Consider the following 27165-nt stretch of genomic DNA (forward strand, 5'->3'; position numbering starts at 1 on the left):
TATTATCCATGATATCGATGCTATATAGAGTCTATAATAATAATAATAATTTATATGCCATCCAACAACTTTGGGCAATTTACAAATTGTTAAAACATTTAAAAAGAAGTAGCATTTTAAGAAATACAAACAAAAAAAGATGCAAAGAAAACAAACGCAGATGGGAACAAGAAAAAGAAAGAAAAGGGACATCAATCATTCTTACCAAAAGCCGGGTGGAGAGTCACATCTTGAGGACTCTTCAAAATAGCAACAGGGCAAGAGCCATTTAAATTTCAGGGGGAACCTCATGCAGAAGATAGGCCATGCTACAGAGAAGACATGCTTCTCTGTAGCAAAGAGGGGGGGGGGGAAATGAGCCATGTGAACAAAACAAGAAAAGCCTATTTACTCATCTTATAATGCTTACACAATGATGCTATTAAATCTCAGTACTTGGCAAGTGAAGCTATTGTCTGATATACTGGAGCAATGTGGACATGAAAGATAAATAGATGGAACAGCAGGGACAGTATGAGTGCTTAAAGAATTAGACCAAAAAAAAAAAATGGATACTCCATAAGCTGTAGGAATGACTCACCAAACTGAAAACTATCCTCTTAAAGTTATATTTGAAAAATAAGAGTGAAAATTGTGACTTTTTTCCTATTTGGAAGAAATACAATACAGCATTTTTCCTGCTGTTTCTTCAATTCTTCCATGACTTTCAAAAGTCATACAAAAGAATGTGTTATAATAATGTAACAAAAATATATCATACTTTGCTTAAATCTATGCAAATTCATCTTCTAAAAGCCCTGCTTTGTAAAAGCCCACCAATTATTTTTATTCCACAGCTCATGTTCCTTTTTTTAAAACGTATGCTGTTTCAAATGGGAACTTTCAATCCCGTCATAAATAATTTTCTACATATTGCAAATGACTATGTTCAGTTAGCGTTACCTTTTTTTCTTCCTGTAATACTATTTCTTCATGATACCGTGGAATATAGAGAACACATTTTTTCTTGTCTTCCTTCTTGATGTTGACATTTTCACAATGCACTGCACTTTCCCTTTAGAAAATTTGAGGAGATTTATGAGTTGCCTTTTAAATGCCTGAGCTCCTAAAACATGCACAAAATGCTTTTACCCTTTTCCCCTCAAGAGGAACATTAAAAACAGCTGCTTTTGCAAGAACAAATGAAAAGCCAGTTTGCTCACTAATAGAATAGCCTCCACTTATACTGTATAATGGAATAAGATCTATTTTTCATTTTCAAGTTTTCTTCCTGCATGTAAATTACCAATCAAACTGCAGTAGAGGCAGAGGAGGCCTAGAAAGCTGTGTAACTATTAGATGCAGAAAAATTATGTTTCTTGCAATAATTTAGCAATGGGTAGTTTATGTATTCATATCCTGCCTTTACCATTGTTACAAATCCAATTTCTTATTTTCCCACAACAACAACCTGTGAGGTGAATTAGGCTGAGAGAGAATGACTGGCCCAAGGTCATCCAGCTGGCTTTCATGGCTAAGGCGGGATTAGAACTCTTGGTCTCCCTGTTTCTAGCCTGATGCCTTCACCATTAGACCAAATTGGCTCTTTACAAATACCACAGTATTGTTTAACATTCTTCTTAACATTTAAAAGCTTCTTACTGTTTTTAGCTGCTTTACTCTTAGGTCATATTTCTTTCCAAAACCAGAGATTCACAGGAAAATATATTTTGAAAAAAGTATAATTAATTGTTCAAGGCAAGATTTCTGTATCCTAGGTTTCCTTTTTTATTTATAGCATGCTTTAAAAAAGATGAATTTGGAACAGATGTTTAGATGCTTGAATAAAATGAAGCCATTTGGTTGGAGTCAGACAGCATCAAAATCAAATTAATTAATTAATTAATTAATTAAATAAATAATTAATGCCTTATAAAACTATGGAAATTTAAACTGTAGCTATTTGTTTTTATTATTACTAATCTGTTTGTGATTTGTATCTTTAATGCATCCCTGTTTCAAAAACTTTTAGTATTCTTCTTGTAGCATCTTGTAATTTAATTGAAGGAGTAAAAAGAACATACATGAAGATAGGAGTTTAAATCAACCCTATCCTCATTTCTTTTTCCTTCTATTTTCTATAAAAATTATTCTATCTTTAGTCAAAGTAAGTAAGACTATAAGAAAAACAGCTCAAAGATGGCCATGATAGAAGAATCAGCATATTTCAACACAGAAATATCTTGTCTTTGCGTGCAGGTTGACCTTCAGAACTTAAATGAATCAAGAAAAATCATTCTTTAAATTCTAACTAAAAAGAGTTTCATACACATACTGAAAAACAAATCTGGTCTAGGGACTCATAAAGAGATAACTATCAGTGAGTAACACTGATCATAAAGAAACAGATGGGCTGACAAGTTAACATTATTTACAGGCAACATGAATAAGCAACAAATTTTCTGCCTTCAGTCATTTCTCAGAACATGCTACTTAGCTCTGCACTAAATTGACAGTATAGTAGGTGATAATAACGAAGGTTTGGCTTCTTTGAAGCAAACCATAGTTAATATTAAAATAACTGGAGATGAGAGGGATGATGCAACCATTGAGAACCATTTAATTGCATGGCATGAAAGAACAGAGGGAGGGGAAAGGCAAGTTTGGGAGCTGTTGTATCTTCAAATTGATGAGGGATATGGTTGAATGAAAAGTGCATGACATGAGGCCCCAAGACTATATCTAACCAACGTAAGCTGTAGATATAAATGCTAGAGACCTGAAATGTTTTTCCAGCTCATATGTATAACACAATTTAAAAGGCTAAGAACTAGGGCTTAGAGGAGAGACTCCTGTATATATTTCATAAATAGGAAGGGAGATAGGAGAGCACATTTAAAAAAATCTGAAAGTGTTGGAAATAGAAAAAGATCAAGATCTGTTTTGTATCTCTCTCTCTCTCTCTCTCTCTCTCTTTCTCACACACACACACACACACACACACACACACACACATACACACACAAACGGGGGGGAGGGGACAAGACCAGTGCTGGAATTCAAATATGTGAACAACCAGTTCTCTGTGTGGATGCTGCTTCTGGAGGTCCATTCTGGACCTGGGCAACAAAAAATTAGCTGCTGGTTCTGCCAAAGTGGTGCAAATTGGCTGAATCCCACCACTGGACAAGAAAAACATAATGGAGATAAGAGCCATTCTTGTTTAACTTATGAAAAGAAGTTATAATGTTAAGATTAGTTCAACAACAGAACCAATTTCTGAGGGAAGTGATGAGCTTATTTGCCCTATATTACTTCAATTTTAGGAGTCTGTGAACTATATAATTAGAACTATTCAACATTATCCTAGTTTCACTTTTATTATCCTGGTTTTGGAATATGGCCTCCAAACAACCCTCAAAACCCAAGTGTGTCCTCCCTGTCTTCCCCTCCCCCCAGAATTACACAGCATTTGTTGGTTACAATGTTACAAGGGGCAAAAACAATTCAAAGTACTGGTTGAATTACATACGGAATTATATCATAGTGTGCAGGTCCAGGGCCCTCATGTGGCTTAAATTCAAGACGCTTTTCTGTCAAATTGCCAAAATGCACCCCTTTATATTTCAAAGTTGGATACGTTTCATTCTGAAAGAAAATGAATACAGAGTTTATTTTCGGTTTTTTCAGAAGACATAAGCAAAGTTTGAGCTACAATTTCATAGTATAAGTTCAGCAATCGTAGGCAATATTAAAGTTAATATACTGCATAATTCAGACATAAATGAATAATCCATACCACTGCCAAAATCTGAAAATCTACATTTTATGTACCTGAACAAATCCAAAAACACACAGTTATAAGTTCATATCCTGCAACTACTATATTTTTCTTCTCAGTAAATTGAATTGATGCTTATATAAAACTAATCACTATTACAACCACAGATATGGTACAAATACATTTATAATAGATAAAGCAGAAAATATCTGACAACAGTTTTTCCCCTGGATCAGTGAATTGGTTGAATAAATCTGAACATAGATAAGCAGACAATTGTTTTCTATGTACATGACAATGTTACATATGAAGTAGTTTGTAACCTGCAAAACTAGAAAAAGAACACAAAAGTACAATAGTGTTATAGGAATGGAATTAGAGCACCATCCAGTGGTTTCTAAAAGGTATATTCACAAATCTAAGAAATTTCCAAATAAGCAGTAAATGTTACTAAGGTGTATTAAAACTCTTACAGTCCATATACAAATAGTCCTACATATATTACTCTCACTGAATGAAATTATCATGACACCCTTCTGTTTCACTTTGCTTTGCTCAAATCTGAAAAGAAAACAAGACTCAGAATTGTAACGGGTCACAAAATAGGCAATTCTAATGTTTTCTGTTCAAAAACGAGTCCCACTGAGTTTAAAGGAACCTTATTTCCAAATGAATACAAACCTTGAGATGTCCTATGTTCATGAAGCCATTTCAGCAAGGGCTGCTAACAAAGAAACTTGCTCAAGAGTTCCCATATCACTACAAACACAGACAGGCTTTTCCAAATCCATTTGTGCTAACAGTAGCAAGAGATGTCAATCAACATCCGTTTTCTTATTTTTAAAAAATGCTGCCAGTGAAGAAGACTGTGTTGGGATATTTGTTCTCATTGCAGCAACATGGAATCACAGAATGAGATAGTGGCAAAGGGTAGAAGCAAGGGCAATAGGAAGGAAAGGCACCTTCTTTGTAGCTTCCTCAAATTTTGTTGTTCCTACTTCCTGAAGAGAAAAATGCTTCATATTTCCTCTACAGCAATGCTTATTGCAGGGTGGAAATGGAGATTCTGTGCATGTAATGTGTTCATGCATGTGAAGAGAGGATACTTCCTCTTTCCAATAACTCAGTTGCAAAATGCTGATTGAAAATGGGCAAATAGCAAATTTATTCTGCCAAAATTACCTGATAAGAGTGATATTCAGGCTGGCAGAAACAGCAGGCAAAGCTCTCCATAGTTATTTGAGCAGTACCTTTTTTGCAGCTCCATAGGAAATATGTGACACAACCCTAAAACCCCATCCACCCCTTTCTACTAAAAAAACACAATGATCTTTATATAAAAAAATGAGGGGACGATCTATCTCCTGTGCTAGGCAGGACTAACCTGCTCCTTTCTTTTCTACATGTAAGAAGCTTTTTATTATGAATTTAGAAAAAATACATCTCAATAATTCACTCATTCAGTACAACTATGTAACAATTACAAACTGTCTAAATGAAAAAAACATGAATAGAGATACAAGGCTTTTTGAAAAATAAGTTATTTAAAATAATGTTATATTTCCTTCCACATTTTGAATTGCTTAAATCTATTTCACCAATTCAGAATTTCTCCACTATGCTCTGCAACTCACTTAGATCAAGCATTGTTCATCTTATGTTTGTACTTCAAATAGGCCCATCACTTAAATGGCACCCCTCCATGGATCCAGCCTTAATAGTTTCCTCACCAATAGCTTCAACAAGCAGTTTAATAGCTACTTCTTTGTAAATCTCAGTACTACTTTGTTTCTTCCTATGGTAATTGGAAATAAGATATATGTATGTTGCAAAAATATTGTGGAAGTGTACTTAAAAAACTAGCCCTAATCAAAGAAATTAAAAGAACAATTGAATATATTCTTTTGACTTTTACTACTAAATTATTAGAATCATCTTTTGGTATTAGGAGAATAAACAGAAATGCAGAATGATAGAAATACTTGTTTAATAGTACTGAAACATTTGCTTCCATAGATTACACACGATACACCAGCTTTGCTGCAAGCTTTGGCAATGTAAAAATAACTGAGTCACACTTAATTAGCATTCTCTGCATGTGTACTATTAGTATGTAATTACCTATATTCATTTCCTTATTATTCTCCCAAAACTTCACATATTTGTACTTCTTATATTTATGATTGTACTTATGCTTCTAAGCAATGAAAATTTAAGAGAGCATATACTTAAGTATCTGTATTAGCACTACAGTCCCACAATTCTTTTATCTAGTATCTTTTTCTACAGCAGAAGTTTAACAGCAGTTCTCTGACAGAGCTAACTATATAGTATCAAAGATTTTTAAAAACCACATAATTATGTACTATTTGCTTTTTGTGCATTTGTTTGTTCAACTTTTGCTGAAAAAAGGGTTGATGTTAAAGAGTTGATTCTATAAGTTTTTCTGCAATTATGAAAATATGTGTTTTGTTTCATTACAAACCTAAAAACCCAATAACTAAATTTGGTATCTATGAAAGAACATTTCAGTCAATATCTCTTTGACATTTACAAAAGGCATTTCTAGCAATTGAGTTCTGAAAGCAATTTTAACAGGCACTCTGACTACAAGCTATTCTTTCTCAGACTCAATAAACTGAATATAATTATTTCCTTCCCTATATCTAGGTTAACCTTAGCATTAAAAATAATATAAAACTGACTGATACTTAACTCACTAACCTGTGCATTAGTCACATAAAATCCTAATCCCTAATGGATTTTTTTTAAAAAAACAAACCTTTTAAAAACACAGACTGCAGAATAAATGGATGCCCTCTTAAGTCTAAATCATCATCCTCTTTTGCCAAGAAATGTTGACAATACCAACTTCAAGGTCGCTGTCATCTTGCTATGTCATTAGCAAATAAAATATGGTTTAATTGAAGCAAACTCAGCAAGGAGGTGCATTATTTTAAGTGAATATTACAATATAACTTGAAGAATTACTAATCGACACTCCTGTTGACAATAAAAATGGATGAAGGTACTTTAGAACTTTTTTCCACGACTTTCCAGTAATTAAATATGGAAATAGATTCCATGAAGAATTAAAAGTCCCAAAGTGCATTAATTCTGCCACTAATGGACTGTCTGTCAGTGCTACAGCAGCAGCACAGGTATTTCCCAGCATGTTCTCAACATTAGGTAATTTATCAGTGTCAGCATTCCTAGCATGAATATGTAAGATAGACTACATAGATTTCAGGTTGCATCCCATACTGCCTCAGATGGAAATAAGTATTTATCATATTTCAAAATGCTTGGAAAGGAAATTTTCAGAAACATGAAATGTCTTCTATTATTAAAAGCAACCAGCTGCAAGCACTTCAAATCATTGTCATAATTGCATATACAGTTCTCCAAAACAAAAACAAAAAATAGAAGGCACATTATGTAGAATATAATGTTAATAAGAAAAATTGAAACAGGTCTCCTACAACCACTCTTTAACCACGTAGGTATTAAATTTGTATAACTGCTAGTCTCACAAAAATGATTCTGGATGGCATGTAGTCTTCCAATATGGTAAAAAAAAACTTACATTGTATGCTTTTCTCTTAATACTGGTTTGAAAAACTCCTAATATCCACTGTCTACAATAAAAGAATAAATCAAAATATTATATGATACTATACTAGATTTGCTACCTGAGGATAACTTCACCTCCATGACCTATTTGTATTTTTTCCCTTGGGCCAGAACAGTTGCAAACAACCTTGTGAAATAGGATGAGGTGATAGAAAGTCATTGCTCCAAACTCATTTATTGATCCCTATGGTTGATAAGGATTTAACTATGGCTCTTCCTGGTCCAAGTAAAGTTCATTAGGTTTCAGGCATATTAAACTCAGTTGAAGTACAAATCAATGACTATCTCATTTATATGTTTAACCAGTTTGTTGATAAATCCGTCCTGAAACAGGGATGAGGAGGAGGAGGAGGAGAAGGAGGATGAAGATGAAGAGGAGGAGGAAGAGAAGGAGGAGAAGAACCCAGAAACCATATCTATGTCTATTTTTGATGTTATGCAATAATTTGGAAGGAAATCAAGAAGTGAATTTTGTTGTTTGGCTTCAATATCTATAACAACAACAAAATCATAGATGCTTTAGCAAATTTTGCCCTCCTTGAACCTCTAACTAAAATCTAGCAGATTTGAGGAGAGCTTATGTTCTGATTTTTTTAAAAAAAAACAGCAACAATTCACCTGAAAAAACTTACTCTGGAACAGGTAACTAAGTGCATGTTCTATTTCTTCTCCTTTCTCATGGAACTCTATAGTATCTATTTAGGCTCTGTAGACCATTTTTATAATATTTAAGATTTTCAAGACAAAACAGTCCCATCCTTATCATAGCACCTAATTCCACTCCATATTTTGCAAACACAATTCTTCCCGTTCTCCAGTGAAATGAAGGAATGGCAATAAGCAAGATGAAACTTAGGTATATAGGTTCCAATCAGTAAGAATACTCAAAGATAACTATGGAATATTATAATAAAACAAATCATTTTTGGAAACAAAGCCAGTAACATAAATAATTCATAAAAACAAAATAAAACATTGATGCATCAATAGAATCATCTATAGTTCATTTAATTCTTAATAAGATATCCTTAATCTTTTTAAAAGCTTAAGGATTTGGTTTTTCTTTTTTAATATCTAATACAGGCAATTTTCCATAGAAAAATGCTTTACAGTGCCAAAATCCTGGAGCTCAACTGAATGACTCTGCTGCCCTCTAATGCACTGCCTGAAAACTTATAATTAAGAGGCTGATTTTTCTTTGTAAGTAATAAATGTTATTAAAAAGCATAGGGTTTAGTGAGCTGCAACTCACTTCATCATATGCACAGAGGACTAGACTGATGTGAGATTTAAATTAGGGTTACTTCTTGGGGAAAGAAAGGAAGACAGTTTGGTTATGTAGTTGCAAGTTACAACTGTAATGCATTAAAACACCATTCTGTCTGTTCAGACCAGGGTGTCAAACTGCCGGCCCATGGGCCGGATGCATCATGGCAAAACCACGCCCACTCCATTGCAGGCAATGGGGAAAAAGTCACAATACACCGCGACACGTCACGTTGCAAGTTTGACACCCCTGGTTCAGACCTTCAAAGATTGCTCAAAACTTTTGATTGATGGAAGTTAAACAATTTCTTGCTCAATGATACTGTGATATTCTTTTCTAAAATAATCGCTTTGAGATTTGCCATATTATTTTAGAATTGGTTTCAATCCTGATGTTAAACTTCTGTACATTAATTCTTTTATGAAAAATCTGTCCTATGCATTGGCATTGCTGGCAAATGATGGCACATATTACACTGGGGGAAGAGCAGGAGAATACACCTCTAATCTTATGAGTGTACCTGTTGGGGCCTGTAAAGGTGTTGGTGTGAGAGCAAAGTAGACATCTGAATTTTATAGAATCTGGTTCCCATATTGGTATCATTGTCCTGCTGTATCTTGTGGCTTTTGAGAATCTGCTTCAGATTGGATGGTTGTGTGCAGTTATGGGCCTTCCACCCAATATCTGAGAAAGCACAAAGTCATCGTGAATGTCTGTAGCTTATTAAGAATGGCTTAAGATCTAAGCTGTAGGCAACTAATGAAGTTCTGTTGGTGGTCAGTCTTTTAAGAGGTCCTCCCTTGGAACTGATTTGACAATAAACGAGAGAAACAGAATAACAGAACACCACTGCTTTTCACCTACCGCTCATAGGATTACAAGCAGTATTATATTGACATCATATTTATTTTAGTTAAGCACAAAGGTTGCATTGTTGTTCTCTATTGTTAAAGATGTAGCCTGTGAAAGATTTTTGCAGTTGCCTCAGGACTTCCACAAAGCGCTGAATATGTCGTAAGTGTGCTTTCAAAATCTTTTGTTGAATTAAAGAACATGTAAATTTAAGATCTGAGAATATATCAGACTACAGCATATGCATTTAATAAATATATATTCTTCATTATCTAGATTCTAAAGTAAAAAACTAAAAATATTGAAAGCAATTATACAATGAAATATCTACAAACCTTTTTTTAATTATTTCGTTATGCATAGAAATAATTAGCTCTATGAAAATAATTCAGTGAGCATAGTGACTCTTCCAGATCCATTTCTCGAATCCATGAAACAGTTGCAGTTGCTTGGATATTTGTCATGGATGCTTCAAAGCCTCTGACAAGACTTCAAGGCCTTTGATAAATCTTCTGAGCATTTATTTATGTACAGAGGGTATTTCTACAGAGATAGCTAGCAAAAGGGTTCTGAATTTAAGTCAATCCTTCTTACAAAGGAAAAGTAGGCAAGAAGGCACACATAGAGACACACACACAAACCCACACAGATAAAACTTCTATCTTCCCCACATTGTCCACCTATACTTGCTAACTTTACTTGAAATTAATAATAAAGATTTCTACCACCAACCCACTATGAATTTGTACCAGTTATACATGGTTGTATGTGTATACTTAAATGTATATATGTATCTATACTATGCCAGAAAAAACACTCCAAAAAGGCTAAGACAAGGACAGAAAATATATTAATATTAACTGAATTAATAACTACTGATTAAAATTAATTGCCTGTAAAATAAAAGCACCACATTTATAAAATTAATTGATTGCAATCTGCATATATCAACCTTTCAAATATATATCCACAAACCACTCTCACACAGAAAAATGTACTATTCCATGCATGCAGAGACACACAGCAGAAGAGAAAAAAATAAAAATATCAAGATGGAAATTAGGAAGTGGGAGATATATCAATAAGGAAAGAAAAGAAAAAAAAGATGGGGGGACAAAATTGGATGAAGATGAGGGAAGTATATCTGGCTAAGGTAGGTTTTTACAAACAGGAATCTTATTTAAGTTTTACAGATGACCAATCAGTGTTCAAAGGCATACAGTATGCTGTCTTCAACAATAACCTCTATTCTCATAAAGAGCCTCCCTCCCAATGAAGGGTAAAAAGCCTCTCAGTTTCATACCCACAAGTACTATATATTATTATGTCTGCCAAAATGTGTATTTTATGTTCTTGCTCTTTTATGCCAAGTTACCAATACTAAGGGTTAAAAAGAACACTAAGAAAAATAGTTATACTACTGGAATTTAAAGTCACTCCTCTAAAAAAAGAGGAATAATATGCCTACATGACTCAGTACAAAGCCAAGGAACAAAAGCAATAAGCCAAGAAACATTATAATGATTTATGTGCACTTCCTCCCATTTCCTCTATTATGGATCCACAGAAGTACGTTATAGCAACATTTAAAGAACGTTATGCAAACAAAAATGTTTGCATGTTCACATGTGGATTCCTTGTATGTATGCCACATTGAGAGATCAGTTCCATAAACTAAACTAAATTAATTTCCAAAAAATATAATATATAGTATTAATATATACCAGTGATGGTGAACCTTTTAGTAACCAAATGCCCAAACTGCAATCCAAAACCCACTTATTTATCGCCAGGTGCCAGGTGGGCATGGCTCACTGGATGGGTGTGGCTGTGGTGGTCATGGCAGATTGGGTGGGTGTTGCCAAGGTGGGCGTGATCACCTCAATGTTGCTCATGGGGAGGGATGCCTATGGGGGCCGGGCAAGGTTGCGGGAGATCCAGGGGGTCTCTGGCAGGTGGGGTGGTGGGCAGGAGGCTCGTCCTGCAGGGTGAGGCAAGGCAAGACAAGGCAGGGCGGGGGTGCCATTGTCATAGGGCAAGGTGAGGAAGGGGCCGAGGCAGTTGCTGCCTGACACCATCGGCCCCTTCACACAGAGGCCAGCGAGCACATGGGTGCTGGGATGCATCCAGCCATGTGGGACCTCGGCAAGTTAGCGAGTAGCTAACTCAGAGCTCTGAGTGCCACCTCTGACACGCGTGCCATAGGTTCGCCACCACCATATAATATATAGAGAAATGTTATCAGATGGGGCAACCAAGCAACTCAAAGTAATAAAGTTATATCGCCTAATAAAGCTTGTTATTTCTTGTAGGCTGTAATGTTAGTTGTATTTTTATAAATTTTTAGATTTGCTAAAAATTGCCAAAGTTTGAATGTGCCAGGAGAGATGGTTCTCATTCAGATGGCACATATAAATCTTCCCAATACTTCTACATCTTAATCTAATGCAGGCATGTCAAACTGCTGGCCCACGGGCCAGATGCGTCATGCCGAAACCGTGCCCACCCCATTGCCAGCAATGGGGGAAAAGTCCTGATACATTATGCGACGCCACATGACATCGTGAATTTGACATGCCTGATCTAATGTATCATAGCACTCTATGAATTTTGCTTTATTGCTTCTGCCAAAGCAACTTAAAGTAATGCTATACATAAATGGTCTCATGCCTGGCTACAAGATCCAAGTCATACTTAAGCAAAAATGATCAAATGTCTATGCATAAGGTCAATACAATTGATCAAGTGTCAATTGAAAAAAGTAAAAGAAGTGCAACAACTCACAGGCTTATGTATAAGGACAAATATCTCAGATTTAATGAAGAGTTAATGAACTTACTGAGAACAAGTGGGATAGTCATCGGCTAAAAAAAATTGAATCAGTTGATTGGAACCGAAAAGATAGGGAGAATTCAATCTGGCAACTAAATCCTACAGTACAGATATTCCTCAACTTGCAAGCACAATTGAGTCAAAATTTTCCATTGCTAAGCAACACAGTTGTTAAGTAAATTTTGCCACAGTTGTTAAATGATTCACTACAGCTATTAAATTAGTAACATGGTTGTTAAGTGAATTCTGGCTTTCCCATTGATTTTGCTTGCAATCTTGTCAGAAGGTTGCAAAAGGAGATCACATGACCTTGGGACATTGCAATCACCATATATACATGGCAGTTACCAAGCGTCCAAATTTTGATCATGGCCCTGGGGACACTGCAACAATCATAAGTGTGAAAAATAATTATGTCACTTTTTTCACTGCAATTGTAACTTCAAACAGTCACTAAACTAATGGTCAAGGACTATATGTATACAGGTAATCCCCCAGGTACAAAAAATTATTTAGAGAATTTTCACAAAAATGAATTAATTCGAAATTCAAAACCGCGAGCAAAAAAAAGCCCTGTGTAACCATGTGACTTGAATTCAATCCCTGCTGCAGCCACGGCCATTTTGAACTCTGTCACTTGCCTGGGCCGTTCGGCTTACAAAGCAGGCAGGGCTTTTGGGGGGAGGGTCCCTGGTCACATAGCCAAACAAGAGCCGAGCTGGTGCCGAGTTTTTTCATTGGTGCTGGTAAAGAATCTGCTGCTGCTTGGGCTTCAGGACTAGAATTGCTTCTGTAAGTATTTTAAATTGTTGTTGTTGTTACTCTAGAAACAAACAATTTGCAAGCACTTTGGAAACTGCTCTTCTTTTTACTACTGTGTTTCTAAGTACAATACTTGTAGAAATGCTAGCCAGCCTCCTCACAAAGCATTCTATAACGTTGTGCTTCCTTGTTTTTATTTTGGAGGTTAGCAAATATTACTGTAGTTTGTAGGTTTTAAATTTAAATTGCCTCCAGAAGTTGTGGGTGCCCCATTACTGAAAGCTTCTAAGAAGAGACTGGATAGGCATTTATCAGAAATACAGTACTCTCTTCTGAGAGCGGTGGGTTAGACTAGATGTTCTCAAGGTCCCTTCCATCTCTGTTACTGTTGCAAGTCAACAGTTCTGTAAACCTCTCCCCCATCACTCTCTGAGTGCCTAGCTCAGGGGTAGGCAATCTTGGCTCTTTTATGACTCATGGACTTCAATTGGAGTCCACGAGTCATAAAAGAGCCAAGATTGCCTACCCCTGGCCTAGTTGGAGACATAAGCTAATTAGTGGCAACTGCAAAAAACTTTGCAAAGGAGATGCAGCCTGCTTTTAGGCATTTAGTTCCTGAGTGGAAGAAAATAGCTGATTGGTAGCTGGCAGCAGTTGGAAGGCCCCTCAGTTCAGGCAGAGATCAATTAACAAAGCAGATCTTTGTTCATTTAACGATCCATTTGATTTAATTAATGAATTTGATTTTAAACATTTGTAAAATTGAATCTGATTCATTTGATGATTTTTTTTACTTATGAGCCTAATGGGCAGGCTCCATTAAGTTCATACCTCAAGGACTACCTGTAAATGCAAAGGAATGCCCAAAATTTAGTAGTGAAATCACAAAGTAGTGGAAGAGGCAAAGCTTTCAGTACCTTGGATAGATCACTTCAAGTTAAACATGGCCAGCACTAAAGCTCAGCGATATTGTAACTGATTATCCAAAACCACTAAATTTCCCAGTGAAAAGTGAAGTACCATAAATAGGATTTCATTTGTATGACAAATGCATTGGATAATAAAAATTAAGAAATGGAAAGCTGAGGTTTTTTAGGTAGAAAATCACTTACTTCTAGCTTAACATACGATTGTTCCTGATAACCCCAATTTAGGACTCTTGGGTTCCAGAAGCTCTGAGTATCAACTTCATAATCCTATAAAGCCAAGAACAGTATCCCATCTTTTAAAATTACTTACATATACTGTTTGATAGTATGCTGGTCCCAACGTACTGTCTCTTACAGGTTGGCTAAATTTTATAAGTGTCCCATCTTCAGCCTCTTCATAACCAAATGCTTGTCCTTGAGAAGGAATGGATGGAGCCTCTGACTTTCGAAAATATTTGATACAGCCTGCAATTTTCTGGAAATAAATATAGTATTATTAGTTCCTTTATAACCCATTCTTCTAACCATAAAACATAATACAAGATTGTGGGGTATTTGGTGCTCACTGATTTTTGTGGCACACCAGATTCAGAGAGCAACCACAGTTCAACCCTGAGCTACAAATATTTTCTTCTATCGATAATACAAGATTGGAATTTATTTTACAAAGGAACATCAAATTACAGAACTGAACTTAATCACAAAGAGAACAGGGTATATTTGAACTATAGATCTTTAATATAAAAAAAATCATTTTCCATTCCATTTCATCCAAGTTTTCTGAAGCTCAGTAGGAAATTATTCTTAACGAATTTGAAATATATTTTTTGCAGATTTTTGAGAGATCATTCAGTAGTAATCTCTCTTAATACCACTCTTTCTATCAAAAGATGTAGTTATCTTTTGTCTAATGCTTCTCTTACCTAAGTGATTTCTTGAATAGTGAGGAATTTTCTTAGCTGAAACCAATGAATAATACACAAGTTCTATTGCTACTGCTGGCAAGAATTGGCAATTTTATAATTTAGTTGGTTAGAGGTAACCATGGGAAACATATGGTAATCGATGAATTTGATTTCTTTCATGTCAGGAGATTCTGAGTTCTAGTCTGCCTTAAGCACAAAATCAGCTGAATGGGTCATTCATTCTTTTACTCAGCTCTAGGAAGAAGGCAATGGCAAACCACTTCTGAAATCTTGCCAAGTCTAGATAGTAATCAAAACTCAACACTTTACTTGATGGCACAATAAATCAACAAATCTGCTTATTATAGAACTTAGCTTCTATGATTCCTTTTAAAGGCTATAGTAACTGAGTTTCTGAACAATACGCTTGACACTTCACCTTTAATGCATGCTGAATGTCTTCTCTCATTCTTCATTTCAGTAATATCTTTCAGTGCTTTACATTTCATCAGATTATTCCAGATTTTCAGAGAGTTTACCATTTAATTACCTTCCAAGAGGTTCAAAGTCAAACATTTTCTTTAAATTTAGATTAGTTATTTTGATATTTGCCACAGCCACATGTATTATGATTGCTCTGTTATTGCATATCCAGCATTTTCTGTATCTTATAATTTTCTTCATTCTTTAAGGCAGCTTTGTTACTATCCAGTTGTGCCTTGAATTCAGCATAATCTCTTGGAAATTAACTTGGAAAACAGGAAATGAGATCTCTTACTGCTAAAAAGCACCAGTTGTGGAAGGCCTTTGTAAGATATATAAACTTACTGCCATCTTTGTCAGAGAATATATTTATCTATATAAATGGGCCCTCTTGATTGCATCCCATTGGTCTATCTTTAAGAAATGACCTACTGTTTGTTTATCATATATATAGACAACCTAAAGATTCTTGGTGGCTTATAAGATAAAATATATAATAATAAAAGTTCCAAAATGAATAATAGTAATAGCACTTAGACTTATATACCACTTCACAGTGCTTTACATCAGAGGTTCCCAACCTTTTGGGCACCAGGGACCAGTTCCATGGAGAAAAGTTTTTCCATGGACCTGAGAGGGCGTGGTTTTGTGTGCTGCCTGCATCCCATGGATAGAGCTTTGCTTGTTTACGCGGACCAGTTGTTGGCATGCTGTGGCCCAGTACTGGTCCACGGACCGGGGGTTGAGGACCCTGCTTTACACCACTCTCTAAGTGGTTTACAGAGTCAGCATATTGACCCCAACAATCTGGGTCCTCATTTTACCAACCTCAGAAGGATGGAAGGCTGAGTCAACTTTAAGCCAGTGAGACTCAAACTGCCAAACTGCTAGCAGCTGGCAGTCAGCATAATTACCCTGCAATACTGCATTCAAACCAATGCACCACCACGGCTCTTAAAAGAAAATAAAAATAAAATAAAATAAACCAAACTATAACCAGAAATGGAATGAAGACCTCTATATAATCCTCCCAACCCAAGTAGGGTTGCAACTGGAATACCAGCCAAACTGGGGGGGAAGTTCCTCATGCTGTTTTATCAGTATCTATGAATCCAAAAGAACCCACAAATAGCAGATCTTCTCTTTCAAGGGTAATACTATCCATCAAGAGAGAGCGCATAGAGAACTCCAAACAAATAGTAACTCTCTCTTGCTAGGATTTAGTTTAAACCTTCTAACCTCTAGGCACCAGGGTAAAACCTCAAATGAATCACCATTCTGACTGGGCTTCTGATGTAAAGCTGAGTATCATGAGCATATTAATGATCTTGAAACCCAAAATTTGAAAGCCTCTCTCAGTAGCTTCATGTAAATTTAAAAAAGAGATGATAGAGACTCATCCCACAGCATCCCACAAAGGAGTATCTATTGAGTTGATCTTTCCTGCTTCGCCATCACTGACAGGAACTATCCACTAAGGAAGAAAGTAGAACTGCTGCAACCTAGAGATCTAGCAGGCTATCAAAAGCCACTGAGATGTCTCAAAGAACCAGGATGAATTTCCTTCATCCAAGGTCTGATAAAAATCCAGCCACCCATATTATCTCCATTCTATGTCCAAGCCTGAACCTCCCTTCCAATACCCTGAAATCAAGGAATTATTCATGAAGGAGAAGGATAAACTGAAGGTAGCTCCACCTTGTGATAAAAAGAGTGATCATGAGATCTCTACAGATTGTGTGTGTGTGTGTGTGTGTGTGTGTGTGTGTGAGAGAGAGAGAGAGAGAGAGAGAGAGAGAAAAGAATACAATTATATTTACAAAACAAAGATAGTTTGTTCTCCAATTCTCTATGAGTTTCAGTTGTTTTATTGAGTTTCAATTGTTTTATTAAATAAAAAATAAAATTCCTTGAAGAACATTTTATCCAGCCTTTTTCAAGCATTCTCGAAACAATTCTTTCTTTGGTTTATTTACATCAAACATGTTTGCCTTCACAAGATGCCCAGCTTGCACATCCCTAATGCAGAGAAGTAGTGTTTTAGTTTTTAGAAGTAGTCTTTAGAGGAAAGAAATTATATTTCTGCCAAAAATTGCCCAAGGTTCTCAGAAAACTCTTCAGGAAGAGAGTGACAAACAGACATATACATAACACATTGAAACAGAGGCTTATATTTGCATAGCAAATTTTTGGTGAAGGGGAATCTGTTTGTTTTGCTCTAAGAAAATTGTCACAGCAAAAATCTCATCATAATTCAGAAATCATACTGCAACCATATAACATTGGTAATTGAAACAGAAGTATTGGTAACCACTACAAGGAATAAAATAGTAACTTTTTCAGTCCATTGCCCTCACATATGTGTGCAAAAGATGAACAAAAATCATACAAGCATTTACATAGTTAATAACACATTTCCATATAATGTAGGCTTCAAAGTCCTTATATTTGCAACTTCAACAAAACAGAAATTTCCAGAATGTATTGTCTTTTACAGGACTTTTTTCAGAAAGTATCTGACTACAGAAAACATTTACATAAAATGTTACTATCAATGTCAACTGTTCGTATAAAAAAATTAAATAACAATATTCATTTTTATGTTGCCCTACCCGTGCAGAAGGCATTTTCAATGGTCTTTTTGTCTTACTATCTTCTGGACTCAATGAAGGAGGTTGGCAGTATGTTCCAGGACCAGGTGTATCATTAATTATAACTTTAAAACGCTTTTCCTTGTTTTGAGGACTTTTGCCTCCTTTAATAGTTTTCTGGAGTTAAAAAAACAACAACAGGAAAATCATCCATAATGCAGTAATAATCATTGGTTATACCGTACTCTCCATGAACTTACCAAGAATGAGAATATAGGTCCTATCATGTGGCTTAGACCAACCAAACTCGTAAAGAAAAAGATTATATGGTTCAGAAATCATGCAAACCCACTCTTGCCATGACTTTCTAAATGAATACAACAGATTGGGTTCACAAAAGACAATAAATCATAAAGCAATATCCCAGGTTGCACCTACATAAAAGTTAAAATTATTAAATATTTTGCCTACATGCCTGACTAAAAATGGAAAAATCCCATCCATTTTAAGGAGCTTTTTCTTAGCTCTAAAAGATCAAAAATGGCTAGTAATTCGAAAATCATTATCTCTCTCATGTATGCCATACCATATGTTCTGGTCAGGATCAGCTTCTGATCTCTGTTCCCTCACTAACTGAAGTTCAGTAGGAATCAGAAGGTAAAGGACAATGCGTTCATCATTTTAGGAATAGCTTTATACAAAGTATACTTCTTCCTCTGTCAGTTTTTCTGAAGCTAATAAAAAAACCTCTGGTTATTCAAAAAATATTTTTACAGTAGATACTGCAGCTACTGTTTTTAATCCCAAATACTTTTGAATACTGAAGCCTGGTTCCTGTGAATTGGTTCAGGGCACTGAGTTCAGGGCACTGAGTTTTATTTATTTATTATTTATACGAATATCTATAGCCACCCAACTCAACCAAATAACTCTGGGCAGCTTACAATTCTAATTAAAGGCAAAGGTTTTCCCTGTCCAGTTGTTTCCGATTCTAGTAGGGACGCTCATCTCATTTCTTAACCAACAGAACCAGTATTGTCTGAAGACATTTCCATGGTCATGTGGATAGTATGACTATAAGCCAAGGGGCATAGGATGCTTTCCACTGAAATGGTATCTACTCATATTTGCATGCTTTCCAACTGCTAAGTGGGCAGGAGCTAGGGCAAGTAATGGGAGCTCACCCTGTCACGCAGCACTTGAGTCTCGAACCCAGGCTGTCTTTAACCATGAGCAATTGCGCTCCTAACAATTCTAATTATTACTTATTAATTCTACTACTTATTGTTACTATGCGTTATTTGTATTAGATATTGTCTAATTGAATTTCTATTCTCTATCTGTAGTTTCATAGTAATGATAAGCTTATAGTAGAGAGTACAAAGATGTTTAAAACAAAGAGTTCCTAAGTTTTCACAGTCCACCTATTTTTATAGTGCCATTTTAGTATGCAAACCACTAGGCATTTAGTGCAGGCTGTTAAAAAGTCGTAACTACAAAGCTGCACCAGAATGTTCAATACCCAGTGAGAAAAAAATAATTCTGATTTTGGAGTTGTACACTAATATTATGCTTTAAATTGGAAAAAGCAATCACATTTAAATCCGTTGTGTATATAACTTAAATCCTAAATATCCTATTTCTAAATATTTATTAAGCAAAAACACAGCAACTCATACACTTTTGCTTCCCCATTTCAAAATGAATACACACAGAGAGAGAGAGAACAAACTTTCTGTTTGTGTGTGTGTGTGTGTGTGTGTGTGTTTCTGTCAGTGACTTCTGGTGAATACATAGTAGTGAATTACATGCAGTTTCAATCGGCAATATTTTTCAAATATGCTTTATTTTTCCTGTCTTCTAAGGGCGAAGAGAGCCCCTGGTGACTAGTCGCAAGTCACCAAGCTGCTTTCTATGCCCAAGACATGACTAGAACCTGAGTACCCCTGGCCTTGGTTTAAAATGAATGCTTTTGTGTTATTGCTTGTTCACAGAGTATTTCAAAAATTATGCTGATACATGTTTCATAAATGCTAAATAAAGCTTAGCAAAGAAGCTTTTAAAAATCAAAATGAAAATCCCATCTTCCCTTTATTATCTTGTGAATTAAAAATAATAATATTCTGTTGAGATGAATAGCTTATAAGACCGAATGTAATATGTTGCCAAATTGTTGAATGCAGTATGTTGTCACAGAGGTATTTAAGTGGAAAATTTAGGATTTGTAACTAAAACAAAACATTTCAATTTTTTTCCAGCATAGATTTCATAGCCACAAGTTAGTGCAGTTTAAAAGTATAAAAAGTAAGATGATTCAGAGCATAATATATATACTAATTTAAAAACTTCTCTGAAGTTCTTGGCACTCTATTCTTTTACAAATTCTAATATCCATCAGTGGATCTAGTCCAATCACCTAGTAACAGGGGAAAAAAACTTTAGAATAATTTGACAACCATTTTAGAAAGGAGTGATAAATTAAAGTGGGAAATAAAAGAATTTTAAAACTCAACTAATTGCTTGCATTTAGAACTGCCACATCAAATAAATCACTAATTTAGAATAGAAATAGAAAAGCCATATAAAAATATTTTTGAAGAAATACAAGTTTTCATCTATATCATAAATCCATTTACCATTCCTTAATATCTTATATCTTTTATATCAGGTTTATTAATATGGCTCTACCTGTATTCTATTAATCTCATAGGATCCTGGCCCTGGAACATCATCCTCATCATTTTGAGAAATAACTTCAAGTCCACGACTTGCCAGAGAAAGAAAGGGAGCATAGCCACCTGAAGAGAAAACATATATGCATTTTTAAGAATTTTTCTGCTGTTTACTCAGCTGTGAATAATATTAATATGAAGGACACCTTCGTCTCCCAATGCTGCTTCATTGTGGAAAAGAGTGCTCCTGGGAGGGATGAGCAAAGAATGATGGTCCATGTATGCCAAGAGTATATAATATCAGAAGGATCATCCAAGGTGTGAAGGTCATCCCAGCTGCTCAACTAAAGCAAGGAGGTTCTTACTGAGCAGCAGAAATATAGGAAGATAATGGAAGCAGAATGCCATTTTAGTGACGACATAAAAAATCATTTCATACAGGATGGGGGAAAGCAGCACCAAACACACCTGCATTTTATTAAGAAAACCAAATAAACAGATAATATAATAATGGGTGGGGGCCCCACAGTCTGGATGTTAATCACATGCCACCTAAGATGTTACTGAAGATAAAGAGCTGAGGATCTTTCTAAAGGGAAAACTACAGTGAGAAAATGGAGCATAAAAAGCATGAATGCGGGAAAGCCTTTGGGAAAGGTGAAATGAACCAACTACAGATTGACCTTAGGCACTAGTGAACTAGTCACTTTGTCAGAAAGTCATGCTGTTTACTGTTCATGATACAAAAAGAAACAAAAAATGAACAATGTTGCTTTCATACTCAGGACGAATACAGCAAAGATATGCACAACATACTCAGGTAACCATCTCCATCCAGGCTGTCCAAGTGAAGGTAACAAGGGTCTTTCTGGTGTCTGGAAGCTGCAAAGGTCTGGATGGGGAAGAACAGGTTCCAGTTCAAGCTTGCCAAGATTGAGTGCTTATGGCTTTTCTGTCCCCCATAAAACAAAATCTTGCTACTTTGTGAGCTGCACTGGGTTCCAATGTTCCAGATACAATTCAAGGCAGTGATTATGATCTATAAAGCCCTCCATGACGAATCATCAAGGAAGCCAATCATAGGTCATCTCCTCTAAACACTTTCACAACCCAGGAGGATACTAGGTTTAATAAGAGACTGTCAACTTGACAGCACAAAGAACCCTGTCTACTTCCTTAAGGCCCACTGGTTCAAACTCATTCCAGATTGTATCACAAGACTGGGCCCCAGGCACTTCAACTGGACTTGCCCAGTCAGAGTAGATCTGAATAACTTTATCCACCAGGTACCCAGAATATTCTTCAGAACAGCCTGTGACCTGGGGACACAACATGGAGTGGGTCACTTTAAATGATGGTATTGGACACAATCATGGTGGAGAAATACTGAAGTTGTGCTGTTCTCATTACTATGAGCAATATAGGGTTTTTCCACTTCAAACACATTCACTACAAGTTTTCCTCCAATGGAGGAAGCCTTCATCTTTTGAAGCTCCTCAATAAACTAATGTGTACCTTGATATCAGCACGCTGACATTGCATAGTGGTGATATGGCCCAAGATCCCAGTCTCCCATCAATCCAAACAGCATTTAAGACCTTAGCCAAATTGCCTGTTGGATCTTCAGAGAAAATCCCCGACTGTTTCTGAGATATCACTGGATCCATCAATACCTTGACATGGGCCAATGAAACAGACCGTATTCCTGCAGGAAGGGGTGACTTCAGTGAGTTGAAAGATGAGAATGATCTATTCATAGCAATGGACTAATGCTAATGTTTCAGATCATGTTGAAACTGCCTCAAGACAAAAGCCAGATCTAACATGCAACCACCATTATGTGTTGTGCCCTCAATAATGTGAAAAAGAACCATGGTTGCCATGAAGGCCAAGAACTCCAGATCTGCCCCAGACTCAATGTCACAAGGAGGTAGATTGAAATCCCTGAATACTAACACCCTCGGGAACTCTTACACCAACCCAACGATAAGTCCAGTAATTCAGTCAGGGATGATGCTGGACAATCCCAACTCTTCCCATAAGTTAAACTTAAACTTAAAACAGTTATTTTTTAGAGGTCCACTGGGCCTTATTTTCTCTCACTCTGCATCTTTCTTTCTGTTTAATTAGATGAAATTGGCAAGAGTTCTGCTATTTTCCCCTTTTAGTCCAAGTGATTGGAGGAATTGTAACACCGTTGGTCTGGTTTTTAACTTGTTTAACCAAGTTAAACAAATCTGATGGTTACACCAGATGGAAAGGCCTAATGTATGCTGATTAGTGTACATTTAAAATGTCAATGAAGTTATTCTATTCTAAGTATGATGGGAATTCAGCAATGGGGGCTCATGAAAAAGGGCTACCAAAGGAAACTACATGTGATCAAAAACTTGCCCACAAAAGAAAAGCCACTGGTGCTTTTTTTTCCTGGCATGGGAATCCTTCAGTCAGGTCATGGTAAATGCTTTCTGGAGAGAATATTCCACCATCACTTTGATGAAAGCTGAGGAAGGGGTCAAAATCCAAAAAGAATACCAACTGCCCCATTACAAACCGACTTAATTTCCAACCACTTAACTACATTTTAAGACTGCAGCTCAGAAAAGTCCTATTTAACACTCCTGCATGGCACTGCTTAAGTCTCAATGTCATAGTTTTGAGCAAACATGTACAAGATCAAAGCATAAAGTTGCAAGGATGAAACATACCAAGTAGTGCGTGTTAATTTTAAGCTTATTTTTAATCAAGAGGCAAACAGGAAAAAAATCTATGTAAGAACACCTTTTACAAAGAAGATGTTAAGAAAAATCTAACCCTCCTGGAAACTGAAAAAAAGAAAGCTCTAATTCAGTCTTTCTAAAACTTGGCAACTTTAAGAATTCCCCAGCTAAGGAATTCTGGGATCTGAAGTCCAACATTTTACAGTTGCCAGGGTCGAGAAACACTGCACTAAATTCAGGGCGGAAGTAGTGGAAATTACTCTCCAGCCTAAGAGCTCCAGATGTACTGGGAGTACAATTCCCAGGAGCCCTTGCTGCAGTCTGAAAGTTAAGGTCTCAATACATTTTAGTGAATGGCTACTGTAGTTGGGGAAGACGCGTCGCGTTGCTGGCCTGTAAAGCTCCCAGGGCCAGATTGATCGTAGCAAGTCCTCTCCTCATCTCCCCATCCACCCACCCCCGTCTCCGGCCATTACATAATGGCATGTCGTAGAGACGCGCGAGGAGAAAGGAGATAACGTTTCGGGCGGGGTGAAGGGAGGCTCGTTTCCCGTCTTCCCGCCGCTCACCTCGGATCTGTCTGTTCTGGGAAGGCAAGTCGTAGCAGCCGGGGCCTAGGTGGGGGCTCGTGCAGCCCACCGTCAGAGGGAAAGAGCGGGGAGCCCGGTCGTACATGTCGCCGGCTCGCGGCAGCAGGTGCAACCGTCGCCATGGCTACCGCGCGCCCCACACGCCGCCGGGCTAGCCCGAAAACAAGCCCCGCCCCCTCGAGACGAATAGTTTCGCCCAGGGAGATCCGTCATGGCTTCCCTTCTGGGACGGACCGCTGGCGAGCAGGCGGATCCGCGCCCCTTTTGCGGAGATTAGTCGACTGCAGTAGGCAGGCGCTAACGTCGCAGTAGTTTATTGATGCTGCTGGAAACATACAGTCTTACTAACGAGGTTAAGGGCTGGCCAATATCCTAGGATTGTTGTACTAGGAGAGTAATAGCCATTGTCCCTTTCCCAACTGCTTGCAGTCAAGGGTTTAAAAGTCGTGTCCTGTGGCTGCTAGGCTTTGCCAGGGAGTTTGTAATGGGGCAGTTGGTATTTTTAGTCTCACATCCTTGGTGAACTAGTGACCCTAGTCAATATTAGGTCATTAACCAGAAGTACTTAAGTTAACAATTCACATGGTCCTCCTCAGAATGGTCCCAAACTCAGGATAATTTGATTTGGTAGAGGCAAACAATATGTTGGACTTAGAAGTAACTAAGCGAGCACAATCTCTGTAAACAGCTATCCGGGCATTGCATGCAGTTTGGCCATAAATTCAACTTAACTTTATTAATTTTGCATTTAAATTTAATTTTCAAATTCAATAAAATCTTACACTAAGGTGACCAACTTTTTTACAATGAAAAGGAGGACACAAATAAATTGAAGAAAAAAATATCGTAAATAAAAAAAACATTTTATTCATTGCAACAATAATACAGAATACACTATAATATGATAAATGCATAATAAAAACATTTGTAACAATAACATTTTATATTGTAATTATGCTTCATGCCATGCTCCCACCCGCAGCTGCCCCGCCAGCACTGCTGCCCCACCGTGTAGAGCGGGCCCTGCAGCTCCCAAAGCACCAGCTGCACCAGCTCTAGCCTTGGGGGGGGGGCAGCCCACCATCGACACACCCTGTCTGCAGCCACCCTGTCAGCACCACCCCCCACCCTGTGCAACCCCATGTAGAGCAGGCCCCGCGGCTCCCACAGCACAGGGGGCAGCTGGCCACCGCTGCCCCTCACACCCCCACCTGCAGCAGCCCCGCCACCCCTGCCTCTTGTACCTGCAGCCATTATTGCCCTAGCAGGGCCGAAGATGAAGAGAAAGTGACCATGGTGTCGCCACTCCAGTCTCCTCTAGGTGTCTTCAGGACTAACTAGGAGATGGTGCAGTTGGATAGCAAGGAGGGGTGCAAAGTTCCTGCCAATTCGCCTTTGCTGCAGACAACTTACATGTGCAAAGTTTGCCGGCCAGGTGTTTTGGCGCGCTCAGCAACAATTCCTATTGGCTTTCAAAAGCCAATAGCGAGAGTAGCACAGCTCATGCAAAAGTTGAAAAAAAAAACCATCAAAAAAAGGTGCTGGAACGCCGTTCTGAGAGTTCTATGAGAAAAAAAAGCCCTGCAGATTAGTCTTCAAATATCGAAAAGGAGGACATGTAGGAGGACACTTTTCGAGGGAGGACAGAACTCACAAAAGGAAGACTGTCCTCCCTAAAGGAGGACAATTGGTCACCTTACTTACACTTGTTAATTTAGAACTAAATCTCTCAGAATTTAATGGATGAGTTGCCAAATATCTTTAAGATTACAGCTATAATTTCTTAGTTTTGATCTAAAATTTAAACTTCTAGTTCTGTTATGACTCCACTTTAAAAGGAATAGGTCTTTAAATCTAGGGGCTGTTGAGAAAAAAAAAGAGTGTTTTGATCTTCAACATTTAAAGCATATTTGCACAACTAAGCTGTGACATGTTAAACTAAAAGCATGTTTTGGTGCACCTTTTCTTTGCACTGCCTCTCAAAAGTATCCAGTAGATTACAATACATGATTTGATCGTGTATATTTGTCTTTGTAAATGAAAAATGTGCTATTCTAACCAAAAGGAAAATTTATTAGATTTCTTATATTTAGTTTCCTGCATTCTACCTTTCTGCCAGGAAACTAATTTATATGCATACTTCACTTTCTGCTTCTCACTTATTTTATTGTCACCCTGGGGAAGGGATCAGTATTGAACCAGTAAGTTTAATGGTCAAGCAGAATTTTGAAAACAGGTCTCCCACAGACATTCTAACCACAATGTCATGCTGATAACTCTCACTGGTAATTAAACAGCAATCTTCAAAATAAGATTAGCCTTCATAAAAACAGTAGGAAGATTGCCAGCTAGCTGCCTTTAGGGTCACTATTTTAAAAAAAATCCACCATCTATTTAATGTTATTTTTTAATATAGTGGGGGGAAATTACTTCAATTAATACTATGAGCACAATGGTAGGTGGAATCTAATCCTATGGTTTTCAATCCACACTTAGAGCAATTAATTCTTCCCTGTAATACTAGGGTGCCTATGATGTAGTTTAATATCTGAAGCCATAATTTAAAATGATTTAAATACATAGTGTAATGATAAAGGAGGGGGCTGTAAATCATTACACAGTGGCAAGAATGGACGCAAGAATAGTGCTTCTATTCTAAGTATGAATTAAATGAAGTCTGAGCCTGCTTTTAATTAAGTCATGGGGGGCTTAGTTCTATGACTTGAATTCATTCTGTGTATTTGGTTATCAACTAATCTTTTCTAAATTTCTGCTAATAAAACTAATAAATTTCCCCAAAGACACCTTGGTTTACCATAATTACCTCTGTGCTTGCATTCATAATTAAATAATCTATTTTACAACATGGCTTATTTTATGCTTGCATAACAAGGCATTCAACATTTGTCATAGTGAACTGCTTCAAAAGTCATTATGATCCAGATGGCTAATCCACTGGTGTCCATTTCTGTTCTACAAGGGAAACAGAAAACAAATTAAGCTATTTTAATAAAATGGGAAAGTCACCATGGAATCAGTCACTGCTTTCAAATTCTAAGCAGATTGATGAAGGATTTTACATACCCAACAAATTATAAAGAGCCAATAATAGTTAATTTTAGAAGTACAATAACAAACAATCACCATTCCTGGCTAAACATGGTCTGCC

The 27165-nt window shown here is 36.9% G+C and overlaps 1 protein-coding gene across 2 annotated transcripts in view; it reads right to left on the reverse strand.

Annotated features, from left to right (window-relative positions):
- Positions 1-24184, reverse strand: part of STPG2 (sperm tail PG-rich repeat containing 2) — a 193316-nt gene extending 169132 nt beyond the window's left edge. The window contains exons 1-6 of one of the 2 annotated variants that reach the window (XM_039322888.1): positions 23976-24183; positions 20703-20812; positions 18036-18191; positions 14346-14510; positions 3512-3627; positions 943-1054 (exon numbers count right to left, since the gene is read on the reverse strand). In XM_039322888.1, coding sequence (XP_039178822.1) covers positions 943-1054; positions 3512-3627; positions 14346-14510; positions 18036-18191; positions 20703-20812; positions 23976-24081 — 765 coding nt within the window. In that variant the 5' untranslated portion in view covers positions 24082-24183. Of the gene's footprint in view, positions 1-942; positions 1055-3511; positions 3628-14345; positions 14511-18035; positions 18192-20702; positions 20813-23975 lie in introns of both variants that reach the window. The other variant, XM_039322889.1, reaches the window with a different exon arrangement.
- Between the last annotated feature and the right edge of the window lie 2981 nt (positions 24185-27165).

This window comes from Crotalus tigris, unplaced genomic scaffold (genome assembly GCF_016545835.1).
Source record: "Crotalus tigris isolate CLP2741 ecotype Arizona unplaced genomic scaffold, ASM1654583v1 scf7180000024151.2778019, whole genome shotgun sequence".
In the NCBI taxonomy this organism is placed as follows: Eukaryota; Metazoa; Chordata; class Lepidosauria; order Squamata; family Viperidae; genus Crotalus; species Crotalus tigris.